We start from the raw sequence: 22,375 nt of genomic DNA on the forward strand, positions 1-22,375 counted from the left end.
CATCTTTAGTTAGTTTAACAGCTTTGTCTTTCCAGATCCTTTCATATTTTATTTGCATATTTAGAAATGTTTAATCAAAAAGGAGTGGGAGATAGTGAGAGGAAAGGTATTCATATTATTCAAAAGCCAGGCGTTCCACTTTTGCAGAAAATCATCTGGAGCTGGCTGATGGTGAGTCAACAACGTCGTCCTCTTGTGAAAAGACAGATAATGGCAGGATGTGTAAAGCTGAAAGAGAACTATGTGGGGTAATCCTTTCATATTAGCTTTGATAAAGCCTCAAATAGATTGCTATTTCAGACTTGGGCTAACCAGAGGAAGTCTAAAGGAAAGTTATGAGAATGATCAGCAGTCCAGAAAACTTCCAGTTTGCACTTTATTTCAGCCTGTAGAAGATTTGTTTTGTTATTCTTACTTCTGTTCTGGATTTCTCTGTATCTCTTCTACTTCATTAAAGAGCTTCTTCCATGTAGGGGTTACTATCAGTTGCAACTGAGTGAGCCATTGCACATTTTTCTCAAATCAAAAAGATGTGGCAAGTGAGAGACTTCAGATAACATTTTTAGGTCCTTTCTCTTTTGAGTTTTTTTAGTCTCTGAAGTGTGGACATGAGAACTGGCTACAGTAACCCAGTAATATATTCTCAGCTTATACTTGGTATTTCCCTGTTAATTTATCAAGAAAATTTCTCTTTTAAGTTACTGATATGTCAGCATCAGTTTCAGCTAGTAGAGTTCTGGATTTCCAGCTGCCCAGATCTCAAAGTACTTTATATATAAACAGTGACTGAACTATTCGTCATAACATTCCTTCACCTCATGTAGATAGTTGTAGCTGGGAATATGACATATTTCACTCGTGGAAGACAGGCTGAATTTCTGATACCCCAAGAGCTACCTTATATGTCAAGTGGAATTGCTACCTACTCACAAAGCTTGAACATTTGTCTATGTCCTTCACAATGCTGATGGTTCCTTTTAAAACCCAGAGAGGTCTATTAATGCCTGTATTTAGCTTTGCACAGCAGTGCAGGCTGAGCTGTCCTGTCCACAGATAAACTTGTAAGCCTAATGCAGTGGAAAACATAAATTCATCTTTCATCCCTACTACGAGTGCCAAAACAAATTATCAGTTGTTAGCTTACTGCTACAAAGAAAATCTTCTGGTTGTTGTTATGTCAAAGAGGAAGGGAATGCCAAATCTGTAAGAAAGAAATGTGGTTCAGTGAAATATCTCAAAAGTGAATGGCAAGATTTATTGTTACACTCCTATGTATATGAAGAGATTGAGAAGGGGAAAAAAAGGCTCTGATTTGGAATTAGAATGCGACCTCTTGTCCAGAGTATGAACAAGAACAAGTGGGAGGATTAAAGGAGGAAAGCAGGTTAAAAGCCTTAGCTATCTGAATAGAGGAAAAAAAAGTGAAAGTTGATGGAAGGTTGCTTAACTGAAATGAAAAGAAGTAAAATACAAGAGAAACGCAATAAAGAGAAAATTGGGATTTCCTAGGCCAAATCTTAAAAGAACGAACAACCTGGAAATAGTTTATCACAAATTCCGGAGATACTCTCATGCTAGTAGCCCAGCTTGAGGGGCTGGGGAGAGGACTTCTAAGCAATCTGTAAGGACTTGTAAGTCCAGGTCATGCTTCTGCCTGGAAATAATTCATAGAATCATAGAATAGTTAGGGTTGGAAAGGACCTTGAGATCATCAGGTTCCAACCCCCCTGCCATGGGCCGGAACACCTCACACTAAACCATGACACCCAAGGCTTCGTCCAACCTGGTATTGAACACTGCCAGGGATGGAGCATTCACAGCCTCCCTGGGCAACCTATTCCAGTGCCTCACCACCCTAACAGGAAAGAATTTCCTTCTTATATCCAATCTAAACTTCCCTGTTTAAGTTTTAACCCGTTACCCCTTGTCCTATCACAACAGTCCCTAATGAAGAGTCCCTACCCAGCATCCCTATAAGGCCCCCTTCAGATACTGGAAGGCTGCTATGAGGTCTCCACACAGCCTTCTCTTCTCCAGGCTGAACAGTCCTAACTTTCTCAGCCTATCTTCATACGGGAGGTGCTCCAGTCCCCTGATCATCCTTGTGGCCCTTCTCTGGACTTGTTCCAACAGTTCCATGTCCTTTTTATGTTGAGGACACCAGAACTGCACACAATACTCCAGGTAAGGTCTCACGAGAGCAGAGTAGAGGGGCAGGATCACCTCCTTCGACCTGCTGGTCACGCTCCTTTTGATGCAGCCCAGGATACGGTTGGCTTTCTGGGCTGTGAGCGCACACTGAAGCCGGCTCATGTTCATTTTCTCATCAACCAACACCCCCAAGTCCTCCGCAGGGCTGCTCTGAATCTCTTCTCTGCCCAACCTGTAGCTGTGCCTGGCATTGCTCCCAAAAAGGTGTAAGACCTTGCACTTGTTATGGTTAAACTTCATGAGGTTGGCATCAGCCCACCTCACAAGCATGTCAAGGTCCCTCTGCATGGCATTCCTTCCCTCCAGCGTATCAACCGAACCACAGAGCTTGGTGTCATTGGCAAACTTGCTGAGGGTGCACTCAATCCCACTGTCCATGTCACCGACAAAGATGTTGAACAAGACCGGTCCCAACACCGATCCCTGAGGGACACCACTCATTACTGGTCTCCAGCCGGACACTGAGCCATTGACCACAACTCTTTGTGTGCGGCCATTCAGCCAGTTCTTTATCCACCGAGTGGTCCACCTATCAAATTGATGTCTCTCTAATTTAGAGACAATGATGTCGTGCGGGACAGTGTTAAACACTCTGCACAAGTCCAGATAGATGACATCAACTGTCTCTTCTCTGCCCAGCCTGTAGTTGTGCCTGGGATTGCTCCAACGCAGGTGTAGGACCTTGCACTTGTCAGGGTTAAACTTCATAAGGTTGGCATCAGCCCACCTCACAAGTGTGTCAAGGTCCCTCTGGATGGCATTCCTTCCCTCCAGCGTATCAACCGAACCACACAGCTTGGTGTCATCGGCAAACTTGCTGAGGGCGCACTCAATAACAGTGTCCATGTCAGCAATGAAGATGTTAAACAAGACCGGTCCCAACATCGATCCCTGAGGGACACCACTCGTTACTGGTCTCCAGCTGGACATTGAGCCACTGACCACAACTCTTTGTGTGCGGCCATCCAGCCAGTTCTTTATCCACCGAGTGGTCCATCCATCAGATTGATGTCTCTCCAATTTAGAGACAAGGATGTCATGTGTCGTTTGCACAAGTCCAGGTAGGTGACATCAGCTGCTCTACCCCTTCCATCAGTTCTGTAGCCCCGTCATAGAAGGCCACCAGATTGGTCAGGCAGGATTTCCCCTTAGTGAAGCCATGCTGGCTGTCACCAAGCACCTTGTTGTTTTTCATGTGCCTTAGCATGCCTTCCAGGAGAATCTGCTCCAAGATTTTGCCAGGCACAGAGGTGAGACTGACTGGTCTGTAATTCCCCGGATCATCCATTTTCCCCTTCTTGAAAATGGGAGTTATATTTCCCTTTTTCCAGTCATTGGGAACTTCCCCAACTGCCATGGTTTCTCAAATATGATGGGCAGTGGCTTAGCACCTTCATTTGCCAGCTCCTTCAGGACCCATGGACTTGTGCACGTTCAGATTTTTAAGATCGTCTTAAACCAGATCCTCTCCTACAGTGGGCCCAAGGTCTTCATTCTCACAGTCCCTGTGTCTGTCTTCCAAGACTTGGGTGGTGTGGTCAGAGCCTTTGCCAGTGAAGACCAAGGCAGAGAAGTCATTGAGAACCTCAGCCTTCTCCAAATCCTGTGTAGCTAGTTCTCCCGAGAGCTTCCTGAGCGGGCCTATGTTGTCCCTAGTCTGTTTGTTATTTGCTATGTACCTGTAGAATCCCTTCCTGTTATCCTTAATATCCCTAGCCAAGTTTAATTCTAACTGGGCCTTAGCCTTCCTAACCTGGTCCCTAGCTTCCCGAACAACATCCCTATACTCTTCGCAGGCTGCCTGTCCTTGCTCCCACTTTTTATAAGCCTCTTTTTTTCATTTGAATTTTCCTCAGGAGCTCCTTATCCATCCAAGGAGGTCTCCTGGCCCTCCTGCTGCACTTCCTTCTAGTTGGGATGCAACACTCCTGAGCTTGTAGCAGGTGATCCTTGAATATCAACCAAGAGTCTTGGGCCCCCCTGCCCTCTAGGGCTATAACCCATGGAACCTTACTAAGCAGGTTCCTGAGTAGGCCAAAGTCTGCTCTTTTGAAGTCCAGGACAGTGAGCTTGCTGCACGCTCTTCTCACTGTCCTGAGGATCTCAAATTCGACCATCTTGTGATTGCTGCATCCAAGGCTGCCCTGGAGAGTCACTTTTCCAATGAGCCCTTCCCTGCTGGTGAGCACGAGGTCAAGCATGGCACCTCTCCTTGTCGGCTCCTCTATTACTTGCAGAAGGAATTTGTCTTCCACACAATTGAGGAACCTTCTGGATTGCTTGTGCCAGGCTGTACCGTCCTTCCAACAGATGTCAGGGTGATTGAAGTCACCCATGAGAACAAGGGCCTGTGAGTGTGAGGCTTTTCCTATCTGTCTATAGAGTTCTTCATCCGCAGGTTCTCCTTGATCAGGCGGTCTGTAACAGATCCCCACAGTAATGTCTCCCATCGCTATATTCCCTCTAACCCTGACCCACAAACTCTCTGTTAACCACTCACCTGTCCCTAGACAGAGTTCCATACTCTCCAGCCTATCCCCAACATAAAGGGCATCTCCCCCTCCCCTCCTGCCAGGCCTGTCTTTTCTAAAAGGCCTGTAACCTTCTATTCCAAAACTACAGTCATAGGAGCCATCCCACCATGTTTCTGTGATGCCTATTATATCATACCCCCGTAGACGTGCACACATCTCTTATTCCTCTTGTTTGGTCCCCATGCTACGGGCATTTGTATAGAGGCATCTGAGCTGAGTTCCAAATGAAGCCGGCTCATTGGCTGGAGTGGCTGGAATATCTCTACATTGCTCCGAGCATTTATTATAGGTGTTGGCAACTGACTTGAGTGTGTTGGGATGGAAGGATGCCCCCCCCATCTAGTTTAAAGCCTCCTTGACCACTCTGGCAAGCCTTCTACCAAAACTGCTCTTTCCCTTCCTTATCATCAGACCAGCTCCACCAGCTCCCACTAGACCTGGCCCACAAACTTGGGTCCCATGTTCAAGACACCCAAACCCCTGACTATGACACCACCCATTTAACCATATATTAACCAGGCCAATCCTCCTAGCTTTTTTTAGGTCCTCCCCTGTATCCTGGAGAATTGACGAAAAGACAATCTGAGCTCCAGAGCCCCTAACCACCTCCCCCAGGGCTCTGTAGTCCTTCCTAATGTTCCCCAGGTTATTGCTGTCTATATCCCTAGCACCCACATGTATCACCAGAAGTGGGTAATACTCTGCCACATCCCTGATCCTTCCTCAGTGGTCCATGCAATCATAGGGTTTCCATGTTTTTTGCCATCTTCAAAGCATGCCATTGATAGCCTCCTCTTTTTTTGCCTGCTGCCAGCAGCTCTTCAGTTCTGTACCTAAACATACAGAATCGTGGAATCACAGGATCATTGGGGTTAGAAGGGAGCCCTTGACATCATCTAGCCCAACCCTCCTGCTCAGAGTGGGGTTTCATTAATGCAGTTGTCCTGGGCCATGTCCAACTGGGTGCTGAGTATCTCCAGAGGCCATAACCTCTCTAAGCAGCCTGTTCCACTGTTTGATTATCTCTTCAGTGAGGGTCTTTAATGAAGATACTAAACAGCATTTACCCTTGGGCTGCTTCACTAGTGACTAGCACTCAGCTGCACTTTGTGCACTAATTGAAACACTGAGCCAGGCTTTTCAGCCTATTTTCAGTCCACTGTCCACTTACCTGGTTTGTACTTCATCAATTGCCAATGAAGTTTTACACAGTATCAAAAGCTTTTCTTATCTCTTTTCAGCACTGGGCCTTTGCTTAGATGTTCTATTGAAGATCAAAAGATCTTTTCTCATATTTGGGAACCTCTCATCTTCTTCAGTATATTAATTTTTGGTAGGTTAGCACAGGATGTATTGAGAAGATATAATGGGCATAGACCGCTGTCAAGGGAGTGACGAGTCTGAGTCTCTTTGTTCGTGAAACAAGCTAGTCCTGGATGTCCTTCCTCCGCACGTCGGATGGGTCCTGTCTTAACTCGGTGCTGCAATCGTTTTGCTCGCCATGTGGATTAGAATAATCAAATGTGTTTCTGAGAAAATCTGTCTTAAGAAACCTCACCTGTATAGTTTATTCACATGAATCTGTGTTCTCCTTTTGCTGAAGTTGCAGTTTTTCCAAGAATGATTTAAAAAGTGGCTGCTTGCCATTTAAACATCTAGCTTGCTACCCTGTGTGCCTCTTTTTCACACATAATGAAGTGTCAGAGCCAAGTGCAAATATAACTAACTCTCTTCATGCTTGTGTGGCTTGTTCTAAACTGCAGTATTGCAGATAAACAGTGTCACTGCATGCAGTTTGTGCTATCACCACTTGCTACGAAGAGTGAAACAAAATATTCTAAGTACAGTCATGTAATCAGAAGTTATGACATACCCTTTTTATTGCCCATAAAGTAGCTAAGGAATCTTTTATTCTGTTAAGCAGGATTTCAGAATATTTTGGAAAGACTATGGGAATAGTTTTCTCTGTTGCATTGTTGTAAGATTCTGATTTTGTCACATGATCATTTCCACTTGCTAATACACTACCCAGTGTTTTGAAACAGGAATTTGTCAGTAGTCCTTGGTAACAAGCTTGAGTCAGCAGCTGCCTCCAACTTCACAGCTTTGTTTCAGTCTAAGCTGTCCCTTTGTTTTTGGAGAAGAGATTTCTAGCTCACTGGTCAATTATTCTCTCTGAAATTAAGAGTTCTTTTGAAAATCATCCCTTAAGTCAACATAAGACTCCTTGTAGAATATAGGTAAACGGGGCACACAGTCTGTTAGATTCTCACACTGATGTGAGCAGGCTCTTTCTGAAAAGTGGGATATTAGGACTTGGCTGTGCCTATTATGGGGTAGACTAGATAAAGGCTTACTGTGTTTGGACCTGTCTAATCCTAATTTCATGATGTGAACCAGGAGAGAACCCTGCTTGCGATTTTCACTTCAGCTAGCCACACGTAGAGTGATTTATTTTATAATATTGCCTATTATTATTGCTTTTGCATGGAAAATACCCTCTATTATTTTCAACTGTCTATTTTCTGTTTTTTAAATGTTTATTATCTCTGTGTTCAGTTCAAGGATTTTCTCTTTTGGTAGTTGTAGAGGGTGTTCTGTTATTTTTTAAATGAAATGCAGAGGTGACACTTAGCCTTTTACACATTGCACTGAAGAAGGATTGCTGAGAAGTATCATGAAATTTTCACTCACAGTCACATTTTGATTTCAGTTCTTTGTTGTTTAAGGAACTAGGCATACATTAACATGAAACACGTAAAAGGAAGAAAAATCTTCTGGTAAAAATCAAGAATCGTGAAGAAGCTAGTGCTCATACTTTCATCAAGGAAAACTCTCTTTTTAAATATTACTTCCTCCTTGTTAAGGCTGGGGCACTGTGGCCCTAGGCATTCAGTCTGAATTTATGCAGCATTTCTTTAGATGTTACCTGTGGGGTTTTTGCAGACTGTTTTCTTTTCCTGGTTATTTAGAGAGCCAGGGACTGTGAAATCTGATCATATTTTCATAGTCCCACCCACTAGGAACCAAATTATTATGACTTATTCAATTAATGTGGGCACCATGGCTGACTTTTCAAAATGCTTTAAAAAGCTGACTTGCATCCTTAAGAAAAAGTGACCTTCCATGTTGAATTAATGTTATTTTTATTTAAATACAGAAGTACTACTAATTCAAAACTGTTTTACATCTGCCAAACATCATGGGGAGTGATAATGTGCCTGGAATTCTGAACACAACAAATGGCGTACTTCTTTTTTTTAACAGCTTGCCATCTTCCTGGGACTTACACACTGTCCTTTTAGAGAAAAAGGAGATGTTGCTATCTTCAAATCACCAGTTTATAAGTTACTACACTGTAATTTATTGTCTAAAGTGTTAGTAGTGAGATACTACTCACACACCCCCTCTTCTTGGTGACTCAGAGTTTACTTCCAGTTCAGCCCATTTCCACAGTGGATGTGCCCTGAAAATGAGTCTTGATCAGTCACACCGACTTCTCTTTGCCATTTAAATCTGCCTTTGTGCATTTCAGTGTCAAGGTTAACATGGGATCCCACAGTTTGGCAAGCCCCTGGTGCCATGAGGCGTTTCAGGCAGCCGCTGCCCTTTGAGTGAGAAGCCCAGGTGCTCCTACAGGCTGCCCAGCTGGTGGCCTTTCCCGAGGTGCCCTTTCCTGGGCGACAGCAGTGCCAGAATGCCTGACTGGATTTTGTTATGTCGCCTTCCTGCTGCCTGTGACCTTTGCTGATCTCTTTTATGTTTTCCCTGACTTTGTGTAGGTGCTGGGATGGCTGGAGAAGATCGCAATTCACAGCTGACCTGAGGGAGGCGTGAAGCATCACACATCCCCTGCTGACATTTGAGGTAGTGAGATAACCTTTATCTTACCTGCAAGTGACTTTAGGGTGAAAGTCAGCTAAGTTGAGTGATCAATAGTGTCGTGTTGTGCTCTGCAGATAATCCTCACAGATCTGTGATCTGTTAAGGTGGTAACAATAATATGCAGTATACAGAATTCTGACTGGGATCCAGTAGTTTTATTTTAGTACTCCAGACAACAAAGATACTTGAATTAAGGCTGTCACATTCAATCCCAATATAAATTGATGACTTCAAGCTCATTTCTACCAATCTCTGGTAGCATTTGAGGCACAGAGCTTGGCAACTGTTAAAAGTGCTTCAAAGCCATTTTTTCTTGTCAGAGAAAAACTGTACTGTATTTTAAGGAGCTATTTTTCATTTATGTTATTTGACGTATTATTTGCCTATCAAAATACACAATACTCAAAGAAGTGGAGGAAAAAAAAATAATTTGTTTTTCCAGGGAGTGAGAATGTTAAAATGCATATCAGAGCATTGTCGATAACAAATCCTGGTTTAAATGACACTTAAATGATACCTAATTTAAATGTATGTAATGTTTGAATGTAATTTATATCTGGAGTGTATTACTGAAAGCTTGATCAGCTTACAGTGGGGTACACTTGAATCAAACATCACACAGAAATACACTGTGGTGTAAGGGACTCAGACCTATGCTTGCTCATGCTGTGGAACTGAAAAGCTGTTATCTGGTGTTAGATGGCTGCATGAGACTTTACAGCTGCTATCTGTGTACTATAGCAGTTTTATGAGACTTAGCTGGCTGTTCTGTCCAAGTGTACACAAATGTAATGCCATTAAATAGAAGTGAAATTATAGAGGTATTTTGCTTTGGTTGCGATAACGAAAGGTAGATCTTGCCGCCCACGTTTTTGCTGTTTTTGAAACCAGATGGTGGAATTCTAAGTGCATTCATTGCACCATGGATCTCTGCTTGGGAGATTTGTCTAATGATATACTAATTTCACTAAGAAAATAAGAAGGTAAGAATAGTGAAAAATTACTTGTAAAAATGCTTGTAAAGTAAGATAAGCATAACTTAAGAGTCATTATGGACTTCCTCAGTCAAAGCTGCCTTTGTTGTGGTTGCCATGCTTTCTCATGCAGAGTTAAGCACACCAGAAAATCAGTTTATGAATGACTTCTCTTATTTTATAGCTGATGCATGACAACACAACGATACAGAAAGCTGCTTCTGTGGCCTGTTTTCCTGGCTTTCCATGCCCAGTGAGTTAGTCAATCCTTAGCTAAGCTGTCCCTGATTCCTCCGCAAGCAGAACTGCAAGAAGCATGCCCAATGGTGAGAGCACACAGTTTGAACAAGGGGTTTGGCCTCGCTTCTGAGCTCCACCGTGGGCTCACTAAGGGGTTCTGCCACGTTCTGTAACCTCTCTGTATTTCAGCTTCCTATCGGTGAGTGAAGGCTAATAATTCTAAACTACCAGAAAGGACCAAAGCATCCCGATCCTTAGGAAATGCTGTTATTTACACAGCTTCTGTTCTATTTGATGTGGTACTGACACTCTGTTACCTGGGGAGAGCTCAAAACTTTTGCATTCAAGTGTGACCCTTCTTTTATTCTTTGTAATGTATGGGTCCATTTGCCTGTTATCAAGTCTGATTGCTGATGATAATTGTTATCAGTAGTCAGACTTGAAATTAATAATTATTATTGATAAAAACTTGTATGCAGTAAGTGAATTCTTTCCTGTTAGGGTGGTGAGGCACTGGAATAGGTTGCCCAGGGAGGTTGTGGATGCTCCATCCCTGGCAGTGTTCAAGGCCAGGTTGGACGAGGCCTTGGGTGATATGATTTAGCATAGGGTGTCCCTGCCCACGGCAGGGGGTTGGAACTAGATGATCTTAAGGTCCTTTCCAACCCTAATGATTCTGTGATTCTATGATGATTCTATGAACTAAAAATCAGGACAAATTTATGTATCAGAGCAATTCAAAACTCAAACCTCTGTCTACTGTGATACTACATAGTCTTAATAATGTTGGGAAAATTACAGTCTCTGCAGAAGTGATTTACCTAATGCTGCCATACACTTCGTAGTAGAACATCAGAGCAGTCAGTCCCATCAATGTTTCTTGTGAACATTTTTGCTTATACAGGATTCAAGTATGGTTGGTAAGTGTTATTTATATTTTAGGAGCAGACGATATCATCGTTAATGACTTCTTACAGGAAAAAAAAGTGATTTTTTTATGTGGTAATGTTTTCTAAAACCAGAACCCTTTATCTCTCAAAAAATGAAGTTCCCTGTGATACTATAGGATTATAGAATGCTATTGTACTAATAGTATTCATCATAATATAATAAAGTTTTTCAGTGTAAGAACCATAAAAAAAAGGCCGTCATACTCTTTCCCTTCTGCGTAGGCAGTTTCCACACATTATCATGCATGTGAGACTAAGAAGACTGCAGTTTTGTTTACGGGGCCTAGTGTTGAGTTGGATGGTTACTGATGCACTAATTAAACTGGAGAGAGCCAGTTGCTAAGACTTTTGCTGACAGGCCCCTGTGCAAGCAGCGTCGCTCCCTATTTCAGTATAAAACTGGGTACTGAGGCAAGACTGCTGGTCAGGCTTCAGAGGAATTGGGTATCATGCTTAGATCAGCAGAGCCTTCAGCAGGGAATTACAAAACTCTCTGTGGCTACAGTCCTCCCCTTTAGTCTTCTTGTCTTTGTTGTATTGTGTGTCTAATGTAAGTCCTGAGATCTAGCTGGTGTGGGTTTTATTTTTGAGGATAGCCCTCACAAAATGGGTTTGAGTCTAAGAAATACCTGTGGTAGTGATGTGAATTTTGTCTGTAAACATCTATTTCACCACAGTCCTGTGTAAAAATAAATAAATTAAAAAAAAAAAAAAAAGAAACAACCAAAACCGAACAACAAAACAGCAGTGGAGAAATGTGAATGCATTAGTCTGTTTTAATAAAAGACAGTTGAATCTGCTCCAAAATTGCACTTTCTTAATCAGATAGTTGTAACATGTTGGAGTTCCTGCAGAGGGTGGAGTCTTAGCATCAGTGGTGGTAGAGATGCTTTCAGCCAGCCAGCCTTGTACTGTGCAGCTCTGTCTCATTTGTAGCACCTATTGCAGTGTATCCCATTTTGAGTTGATCAGTTCAGAGTTTATGTATTTTATCTGTGATGTCTAAAGGCAAAGTTGCAATGCATAACTGTGCTTATTTTAGTCTCTGACATTTTAGGATTGATAAATGTGGAGGGAGAGGTTTACATCCAAACTGTTAGGTTTTAATTTTTTCTTTGTTTAATCCATTGTAGCCTTATTTTGTGATGCTAAGATAGCTGGCAATAAATCCACTCTGTAACGTTCTGTGGTTGGTAAGGCATTGGAAAGGGGTGCAGCCCATGCCTTACTCTGCTGCTGAGCTGTGGTGTAAATGCAGGCAAGCCACTCCTCTTCCTAGTGTTTCCATTTTCCCATCTGCAAAATGGATGATGCCACTTACCCCACTGCACATTGTTTGAGGGTTTGCTGATGGAAAGTATTGTCTGACAGCATTAAAAAACCTCTTTAGAAATAGTTTTGGCACATTACCTTTAAAGTTAATATGGCTGTTTCTATTGCTTGTTTTGCAGACACTTCTTAATTTCTTGATGGATGGGGTTCCCTTAAGAGCAGATGTTGGGCACTGAGACTAAGCTTTTTCAGGTTTCAGTCTGAATTTCTAACTGCAATTTGGCGTCTTCCTTATTCCAGAAGATAGCTTTCCTTGCAGTGCTATGCCAGCTGCATGCATCCACTGGGAAGGTTATACTGGGCAATTTTCATCTTCACTAAACTAGTAACTGTTCAATGGGTCACTAAATTTAGCGATTACCAGGCATGGCTGGTCAGTTGATTCCCCTTAAAAGTCAGGCTGGCTTGATTGCCCACTGTGATCTTATCATACTTATTCCTCATCAGATCTTGTCTTTTCCCTTGCACTCACCTGCCTCATGGGGTGAAACCATTGTAAGTAATAGCAAGCTAAATGCCAGCTAAATTACACCTTCAACTTTCAGCAAAAAAATATGCATGTGTTTATGTTCTGTGTGTGCAAGCTCATGCACACAAACCAGCCCCCACTGCTGTTTCTTCCTTGAGAAAGAATTGTTTCAGGACCTGTGATAAATGGACCTGTGAAATAATGCCATGATATGATTTAAAATGTGATCTGGGGGAAAAGTTGCTTGAAAGCATTAAAAAATAAAGCAGCATAACCAGTATATTCGTTACACTGAGTTTGAATAAATTCAGTTAGTGAAATGATCTGATTTGTCTCCCTGTACCTTGAAAAGTCTCCAATTAAAACAAGAACTTAATAGCATCTCTCCTATGGCTCTTGACTTAGAGGTATCAACAGCTGTATCATAAAAATGTGTATCAGAAGTGATTAGTTCAGTGTAAAAGTTCTAGAGATCCTGTTTGGAAGATATCTAAAAGCGCTGATGTGTTTTTAAGTCACACTTTGTTGAGTGTGGAGATTGTCTTCTTTTGTATGTGAAGTGCTTCATCAAAATATACTTTAAGCTTAAAAGTTGGGTGTTTCAATTTCCAGATCTTACCAAGTGGAGAAAGAAGTTAAGTGCCTTCTTAAGATTTTATGAAAGGTTTGAACAGAGATCATCGTCTTCAAAAATTATTCCTTACCTCATGAAAACTTCTTTTGGTAACGCTGCATTTAAAAATACTGAATAATCTGCTACTGGTCTCATTTAGTATCTCTTTCAACTTAGCGCTGATTTACATTAATAAAGTTCTCCCTCAGAATCTTTGTCTATGGCTATATGAAGTGGTTTGCAGTTGCTGAATGCAATACACTGCTTTTTGGTAGGTGTCCACAGGTTTTATATTCAGATTTGTACAGACTTAAAGCATCAAATCAGCAGAGAAACAGCACCAAGTATGATCATACAGAGGGCATAGAAAAAGAAATTGCAGTCTCATTGTTTCTCATTAACACAGACCTTCTTAAAAAGAGATACTCACTTGCAATTCTGAAAAATGGTTTTATTGAGTAGACATGCTACTCTATATTGGTTGGAATGAGATTTAAAATTAGCATCAATCTGTAAATTACTGATGAAATTAAATCAGTATAGTTCATATTTTAAACTGATGAGAACTTCAGGACATACACAATTGCACCAATTTAAAATGTACTGTTTACCCTTATACCTTCTGTCTAGCTGATTGATCTTTGTATGCTGACCAAGTGATAGTAAATACGTGAGTACTTTGAGTCATGAGTGGCTGTCCAGAAATGCTGCTCAAGTCCTTTGTATGTCATTTTCCAGCTTTCACTTAATCCACTATTTAAGTTAATGGCTTCATACATGCCATACAGGCTTTGTTATGTAGTCTTTAGTCTGATTAGGAGTACATGAATAATTTAGCATGTAGTTAAACCATATAATTAATTTGGCTCATGGTAGTGCACCATTAAGTGCTTCCATTAGTCTAAGGTAAATACCAGAGTCATGAACTTAAATTTACAGCTTCTTGAAGATGTTTTTCCTTTCATAAATATTTTTTATATATAAAATACTGCTTAAAATTAAAACCCTGCTTCCCCCTGATTTCCTGAAACTGCGCTTTGAGGTCTGAAAAGCAGGTTTGGCTTCAAGGTGAAGAAGAAATTGAGGATGCTTTGTTCAAAACACTAGTCTATAACCAAACACTGTTTCAAAATGATGGAGCTCCTGCTGAGCTCCTGTAAAACAGGGTTTGGTTGTAGCCCAGCATTTTGAACAAGTTAAGGGTTTCAGGGAATCACGGGGTGCAGGTCTTTCATGTTACAGAAAAGCTCCAAGAGATCAGATGCAGATTTATGGTGTGTGCAGAAATGTAACTGACTGTATTTGCCCAAGTACTAGTATGTTTTTTTAATTTGAGTGATACACAGGTACTAGCACACAGAAGAAGGCTTGCAAAGAAAATGCCAGTTGTAACAGTGGCATGCCAGCAGCACAAATAAGAAGGCTGTGTAATACTAAGCATGTGAAAAATCGTGTTTGTTTTCCATTGTGTTCTAGCATTACTCCCAGTAATGTCACATAGGTGGCTTTCCACAACAATTTCTGTGCTTCACCATTTCTTCATAGTTTCTGCAATGTGCTAAGGACCCTGGCTATGCTAGGGGAATTACTTGGCCGTGTCCTCTTGTTAAATATTTAACCTTGCCTGCTTAAAATCGAATGTCTTTAACTGCTTTGCTGGCTTGGTATCACACTGCTGAGTCCTGATAGGATTTAAACTTCAGTGCTAGAAAGGCACTGAAGAGTTTTTTGGTTTTGATCTTTCGGATTGTGAGGCTTGGGGGCTTTTTGGTGGTGGTGCTGGTTTTGTTGGGGTTTTTGGGGGGGTTTTGATGGTTTGGTTATTTTTTTTTTACACTAGCACAGAAATGTTTTACAGCCCTGGAAATATTTAATCATAAAGTGTGAATAAATGTGTCGGTGAAATCTTTTGCTTTGAGTAAGAACACATTTTTAGTACAGATAACGATGGGGTAGGTTTGGGTTTTTTTTTTTTTTCCTTTTTTGTCATGATACTTGACATTAAGTTAATGTATTATACATCTTCAGACAAATTGGAGTATACTTTTTGCTTCTATAGAGAAATTCTCTTCTTTGCAATTGATTGTAAAAATAACAGAGCTATGAGCTATTTTATTTCTTTTGGATGACATAGCTAAGGATTAGTAATAATTAAAAAAAAAAAGTAGCCTAGGAAAAATTACTACTAAAGTTGAGAGACGTGTTTATAGCCTGAAAAAATTACCACTCTCATAAAGAAGCCTGCATCCTCTTTCTTAATCATACAAGTACATGTAAAGCTGAGTGTCAGCTCAGCGTTCACATCTGCATGATAGCAGCTGAATGTTGCAGTTTCTTTCAGGTGAGACGCATGTATTTTGCTGCTTCAATATGTTTTGGGGACTGAAAGGCAAACAAGTCTCTTCCAATTTAAAAATTATCTATGCAGAAGACAAAAACTTAAGGTGATAACTTCCATTCTCTTTGAGCAATTTTCTTCTTATGGAGATAATCTACTAGTTTTACAGCTAAAGTCCTCCGTTTACCTAGTCCCTTATGTTACTGCTGTCAAAGCATAACAGATTTTATTGTAAATAAAGAATTGATATGTCATATGCCACAACCATCCTTGGACTTTATAGCCCAGTTCTGGAGTATGACTTTGTAGCTAGTTTAACCTAGAGCAGCTTTTTGTACAACCCCAGAGCAATATCCAAACTCAGGATTCATTGTCGAGCTCCTTAACTATGTCCAAGAACTGATAACTATTTTGCCTGTTACAGGTTTAAGTGCAGTTTAAAACAGAGTACTTAGCTGACACATCTGTCTGCGAGGAAAAAGAAATCAGCTCTGGTAAAAGCATTGAATGTGTCTGTTACAGTGGGGATACACATAAATTTGGTGTTAAAACGAAGCTTTCATATAGTCTCTATTCCAAAACTAAAAGGTTGTTCAGGTGAAAAGCAACCAAGTTTTCTAAATCCAAAGTGAGGAATTATTTTATTAGATTCAGTTTCCAATTTTAACAATTGAAACTATTGTAAATTATTTAGCTTAAATAGAACTTTAATTAATAATATAAAATTGCCTTTTCCATAGTTTTAGTTAGTCAGAATGATGTACCTTTTAATAAACTTGAAATTTGTGTCAAACCATGCATAATAAATGCAGCTTTACGCCGGCATCCTTCATTCTGTTCCAGTGATGCTGTCTTTCATTGTTAAGCTTTGTTGGTTGCTTGGGGTTTTTTTTGTTTGTTTTTTTCTGTTTTCCATGAAATGTGCCTGTTATAAGATCTGGGATGTTTGTTTTTTTTTCAGTTTACCTTCTGTGGTATTATTCCTTGTTCTTTTCATATCCCAACTAACCTCACACACTAGGTGAATGGTGTGTTATTCATGCCAACTGAGACAATTTGTTATTTCTCTTTCTTAGCAGGGCTGAGTGTATAGCACTGACAAGAGTTCTGTAAAAACAGACGTTCATCCAACTGCCACTGATGACTCAATCAAGCTGTAATATCAGCAAGCAGGGGAAGAATTCTTTAGGTCTGTGGCGGTTTTAGATTGTGTTGATTGAAAGGGCTGTAACTCATTTTGTCTGCAGAATGACTCTGTCCTGTTGGCATTCAGGGGGGTGAGGGTAAGCAGGCAAAATTACTTCAGCTGTGTATGATTAGTCAAACCAGTGTGCATGTTTTTATGCAAGCACAGAAAGAAGATTTTCTCATAATGTCACTATTCATGTTATGAGATAGCTGATAAGGAGTATCCATGCTGAAAAATAAAGGCCTTTCACCCAGAAAAGTTTGGCCAGGATATGTATGTATCTGTGTCTGTAATTTGTAGATGTATAAACAAGATGCAGGACAGATCTGGAGAGCCTGCAGTTAAATTCCCTTCTCGGAACTTGTTCTTACTTGGTAGTGGATGTATGTATTGGTATGTATTCACCTGCATTGCAGCCTCCTGTGTTCTTGTCTGCGATCTGGTGGAATGATGAAATGTAGCAATGTACAGAAAAGCTCCTCAGATTAATGCTTCACTCATTAATTTTGTGGTTAGGTTTGCAGGAGGGAGGCCACTTTTGGTTCTGGACTAGCTATATTTGTTCTGCTTTGGCAAGCAGTGCTGAACTGGTTGTGGTTACAGGGGGAAAAGTCTCTTGTATTTGGAGTAGAGTAAGTTAATAGAGATGACAAAAGCAGAAGTCCCTTCACAGGCTGTTTAACAAGGTGTAATGCCCTTGTCCATCCTGTAGGTCCTTTCAGGTTAAGGAGCTATATAAATGTCAAGATCTCACTTCAAACAACAGTTTTGTTTATAAGCAAAACTTCTCATGGTTTACTTTGAGTGTTAACATTGTTACCTGACCAGAGTAGATGCAAACTGTTCCGTATGCTGTGACTAAACTATTTCTTTTCTCAGGGATTATGTTAGCCCGGTTTCCCCTATTTATGCTGACTACGTTCATGAACCACTGGAGAGATGTCGTGTTTAAAATCACTTGTGATTGGCCTTACTCCAGCATTGCTATAGAAAAGGGCCAAGAATTTTTTTTATCCTTTTTATAACTCCTGGCTCCCTTTCTGTTCTGAAGCAATTAGCCTGAGCTGACCCCTAGCCAAATGTTCCTGTGGTCAAGTTTCAGCTGGCTTGAGGACAGTCAGCTGCTGTTTTTTTTGTTTTTTTTTTTTCTGGTTTTAGCTCTCTTCATTCTGACAAACTGCTGGAGTTGGTAAGATACAGAACATTATTCCTTAGAAAAGTGTATTTCAGACACTGAATTTTTTTCCTACTAAATAAGAGGACTTCATTAGTGGCATGTGTCTTTCATTTACATACAGGAATAGTGTTGGAAGGCAAATATGACTAGGTTGTAAAAGGTCAGTTTTGTCCCAGAGCCAATAGAAAAGCTGTTCCTTGCTAAATTAACAGTGCAGCTTTTGAACAATACTGTTCTTGTTGGCAGCAAGCTTGCAAGCGCCCTAGAGGAACAGCAACGGGTAGTGACAAGACAGATTTGTGAGAACTGTGCAAGGCAGTAGTCAGCTGGTGGGGAGGCATACGGCACTTCAGAGAGCTCTTCTTTCAGAAGTTTTATTCTGTATCACCAGAAGTGGTACATGCTGGGGCAGCTCCTGCTTTGTACTAGGTTTTCTTCCATGATGGAGCTGTGTCTGTGTAGCTCTCCCTTGGCCTCTATTACCTCTGGATGCATAAGTTGTACCTGCAGCCCAGCAATGCATTTGGTGCAGGGCAGTCACAAAGTCCCTGGTGCTTCACGGCCCCTATAGAGTGAGAAAAACCTTGCATATGAGCACAGCCCTAGGGACTGTGGGTTTGAGCTCAAGGAAACTAGCTTAACTTGCCCTTTCCAGAGGCTGTTGTACAAAGGGTGAAGTGTGGCCTATCCATATTTTCAAAGGAGAGCAGTTACCATTTTTGAGCTCAGTTGTGTCCCTGTTGGCAGGTTCAAAGTACACTGGTTGGATTTTTCTCACACATGCAACTTGTCTGAATGGATAACTCAGTGGAGGATGCCATGTGGATTTAGGCTGAGCAAAGACACTTTGCCTTGCTAAGGTAGTGCATTTGTGAGAATCCACAGAAGTATAATTTGTTTCTATGCCACATTTTACTAGTAAAAAGGCCAGGAATTAAGCAACAATTTTGATCATCTTTGAGGTTTAGGAACACAAACTAATCCTGTGCACTGTTTCAGAGACCTAGGTGTTTTAATCGAAGTCTGGCTCAGCAGGGACTTGTGCAATAATTACAGAATCCCTCTTAAACAAGTAGTAGCAGCAGCTGGTGGGGTGCTGTGTCCTCCCCTCCAGCTTGGCTTCTCACTCTCATGCCTGTGCTGCTCCTGATGTGCATCTCTGTGGACTCCTGATAAAGCTGGTCAGCAAACAGATTTGTTAAAATAAATGTTTATGGATTAATTATAACTGGACCAGTTTTTTGACAGTTCAGTTCGTGCAGCCATGTAAACAAGTCCGCCAGCACAAGGGGAAGAGCAGTACTGGAATGAGATTGGTTTTTATCTGCAGGATCAAGATCTTTCCAGAGTTCAAGCACGATTTTTGATCACTGGAATGTATTTCCAGGCTCTTGGGTTGGTGTTCCAGCTGTCAAACCCCTCTTCCTGGGAGGAAGCCAAGATGGCTGCTAGTTGCAGTGCAGGGACAGAGGGCATAGCCCTGCTGTGACAACTGCACATCCTGGTCCCACCACAGAATTGCTTGATGCTGTTATGAAAAAGGAGACAGTGTTCACAGATGTGCTTTGAATGATCAACTCCGTTGATGACATTTTCTTCTCACAGGAGAACTCCTGTGAAGATTTGGTCTTTTCTTGTGGCTGTTACTAGGCAGGAAGAAGTAGGAAGGCTTGGAGAAGAAGAGCAATAGGAAGATCAACAGGGACTGCTGAACTTGGAGAACAGGGACGTGTGAATATGGACCAGCAGGGAACGCTTGGGTATTGATACAGGGAGGGAGCAGGAGGGGTGTAAATAAAGTGACCTTGTGCTTAGGCCTGTGAAAGAATAAACAAAACTGTAAGGAAAAAGTAGAAGGGCTGAAGGAGAGGGGGAGACTGTGTGATGGGTGTCCTGGTTTAAACCACGACAATGGGTTAGAAATCATGTAAGAGGGGGGAATTGGCAAATACAGGTGAGCATTTCAGTGATTTAATAAGAGACAATAAGAATCTTTTAGACAAGAGTACAGATGGAGCAGGAGAAGGATTAAGCTAGCTGAAGGCGTAGCAGATCTCAGGTGAACTTCATGTTGTGCGAGTGTAGCTGCTCTCCAAGAGCATTGCTGGCCTGTGATTGCTTTATTAGCTCTTCCCAGCAGCTGCAGCCTTCACTGCTCCTGGTCCTGTTGCTCAGGCTGCCTCTCTCTCACACTGCCCCAGATCCTCCCTAACATGCCTCCAGCCTCACTGTATCCTTCTCTTCCTCCCCATCCACTTGAGATTGTCACCTCTGGAGAGACCCGTGCACTACTTGGCCAGGGGAGAGCCCTGCCCAAAGCCTGATAGGTCCCCAGCGCTCCCTCAGCTCTTCTCTGTGCAAACGGCCCTGTGCCTGCTCACACCGGCTGCAGGGTGCAGTGGGAACATCCCCTGGCTTCCCTTTGCAGGTCTCGGTTAGACTCTGCCAGCCTTGAGCAGTTTCAGTAAATGCTTAGTGTGCTGGGCCTGAAACTCAAGAATTATTGAACAGTTGCAGTAATGAGGATGTGAGAAATACCGTCTGATTTTCCAGTTTTGCACTGAACAGCATGAATGAGAAACCCGGTAACGGCTTTGTTTTTTTTCAGTACTGTGATTCAACCTGTTCTCTTGCAGTAAGAAGACAAAGGAGGGAATTATCTTTTAAATGCAGTGTTAGCATAGTTTTACATACTCAGTGAGCATGTGTTTTACAGTTTCTGACTAAATTCAGACTTTGCTGATTCTATGAGGAGACTGACTAGGTTTTGATACCCAGATTTGACAGCACCAGTTGTTAATCAGTAGCGTCCGCTTAGAAATTGTTCCTCATTCACAGGCTTGGTTGGTTGAACACTTGTGATTTAGTCTCCTGTTAGATGGAGAAAGAAAATGTCCAACTGAAAACACTCCAGTGTAGAAACAAGGTTTGTCATACCAATGTATTGTCAAATGTAAAAGTGGAGCTATTAGACTCACTCTCTGCTGCCTCACTGAGCAGGGGTGACTGTACCTTGGCAGTTCTGCGCCACAGAACAAGAAACTGCTGCCTGACCTGTTTCAGCATTTGTGTTCATTTTGGTGTTGTAGCTTTGTTTTTTGAAAGTCTCCAGTGGTCTCTGTGCTTCACTGGCATGGCTGTAAAGTGATCTATGCCATGTATGTTTTCCCCTACTACATATGGTGACTTGGTGAGCTTTTGGGGGCATGGGAAAATTCTGTGCAGAAGGCTGTACTGTCCACAAGTCTAGTGTATCCCAGTTTCTACCCTTCCCTGTTGTTATTGGATGCTGGTGATGGCAGGAGCAAAGGAGTGATGGAGTTGTAGACTATGTGTGTCATCCAGGTAAATTAGGGAGGAGTGTGGGGAGCTTGTAAAGGCCTGTTGGGTTATGCTTGGGTTGTAAAAGTTTGCATGGATGTGCTCACGTCCATCAGGAAGTGTCATCCCAGAAGTATCACAGCTAGAAGCTTCCAGCATCTGACAGCCTCCATGGCAGCCCCCAGACAGCACTAAGGCCTGTGTTCCAGGTTCTGCAGGGTGCCACTAGGGAACAGACCAGAGAATTAGCCTGGGTAGCTCTCATTCTTGCAGTACCATAGCTTCTGCTGCCCTCCCCACTCCTGTCATGCTGCCTGCCATGGGCAGTGACTGAAGGTACTAAGCCAGTGTTTTGCTGTTAGCACCCACTTGGCTTTCTGGTGTGGCATCTGGCTTATTAAACTGCCATCACTCCTCTCAGCTTTACTGCATGTAGTTAGTTCTAGATCCAGGAAGGATTATACATAGTGTAAAAGATGAATACAGCTTCAGAAGAACATGTGCTAGAAACGCAGCCATCATATCACAGAACCATAAAATGGCATGGGTTGGAAGGAACCTTTAAAGGTTATCTAGTCCAGCCTCCCTGCAACGAGCAGGGATATCTCTGAAGGAGATACTGTCCTTTTCCTACTTTGACATTTACCCTAGCTTAGTCATTGGAATCCATCCCCCAAAGACTGCTGGGGGAGAGTGTGGCTACTGCTTGGAAACCGGCTAGAGATCAACAGTACTTGTTTTTTTTCTCCCTGTATATTAAATGAACTAGAAACTCATAACGCTAGTTCTCATACGAAAATACTATTTACTCTCTGTCCTAGACTGCAAGATGGCTTACAACTTTATGGGGCAGTAATCTGTAAACTAAATACCCTTCTGGTTTCAATCCAATCAGAAATTCAATAAAACTAGATCATATTTTAAATGTCATGTCATATTGCTTAGTAATATTGGTATATAAAGAAACTCTTACTGTCTTCTTTTATTACAGAATTAGAGGTATGGATCTTCGGCATCTGCTGTTTGCTTTGGCACTGGTCTGTGCAAATGACTTACTTTCTGCAAGCGACGGTAAGTTCTATCATACCTTTTTATGCCTTTGTGTGTGTACATATATATATCTTTATATAAAAAGTATTTTT

The 22,375-nt window shown here is 41.7% G+C and overlaps 1 protein-coding gene across 6 annotated transcripts in view; it reads left to right on the forward strand.

Moving 5' to 3' along the window:
• GHR (growth hormone receptor) overlaps window positions 1–22,375 on the forward strand; it is a 133,884-nt gene that overhangs the window by 37,064 nt on the left and 74,445 nt on the right. For 4 of the 6 annotated variants that reach the window (XM_057418036.1, XM_057418039.1, XM_057418040.1 and 1 more), the window contains one exon: window positions 22,225–22,304. In XM_057418036.1, the coding sequence (XP_057274019.1) occupies window positions 22,225–22,304 (80 nt within the window). Of the gene's footprint in view, window positions 1–8,527; window positions 8,613–22,224; window positions 22,305–22,375 lie in introns of all 6 variants that reach the window. The other 2 variants (XM_057418038.1, XM_057418037.1) reach the window with 1 other exon arrangement.

Source organism: Pezoporus wallicus, unplaced genomic scaffold (assembly GCF_028554395.1).
Source record: "Pezoporus wallicus isolate ANWC-B61680 ecotype Strahan unplaced genomic scaffold, APGP_CSIRO_Pwel_v1 contig_8557, whole genome shotgun sequence".
NCBI lineage: Eukaryota > Metazoa > Chordata > Aves > Psittaciformes > Psittacidae > Pezoporus > Pezoporus wallicus.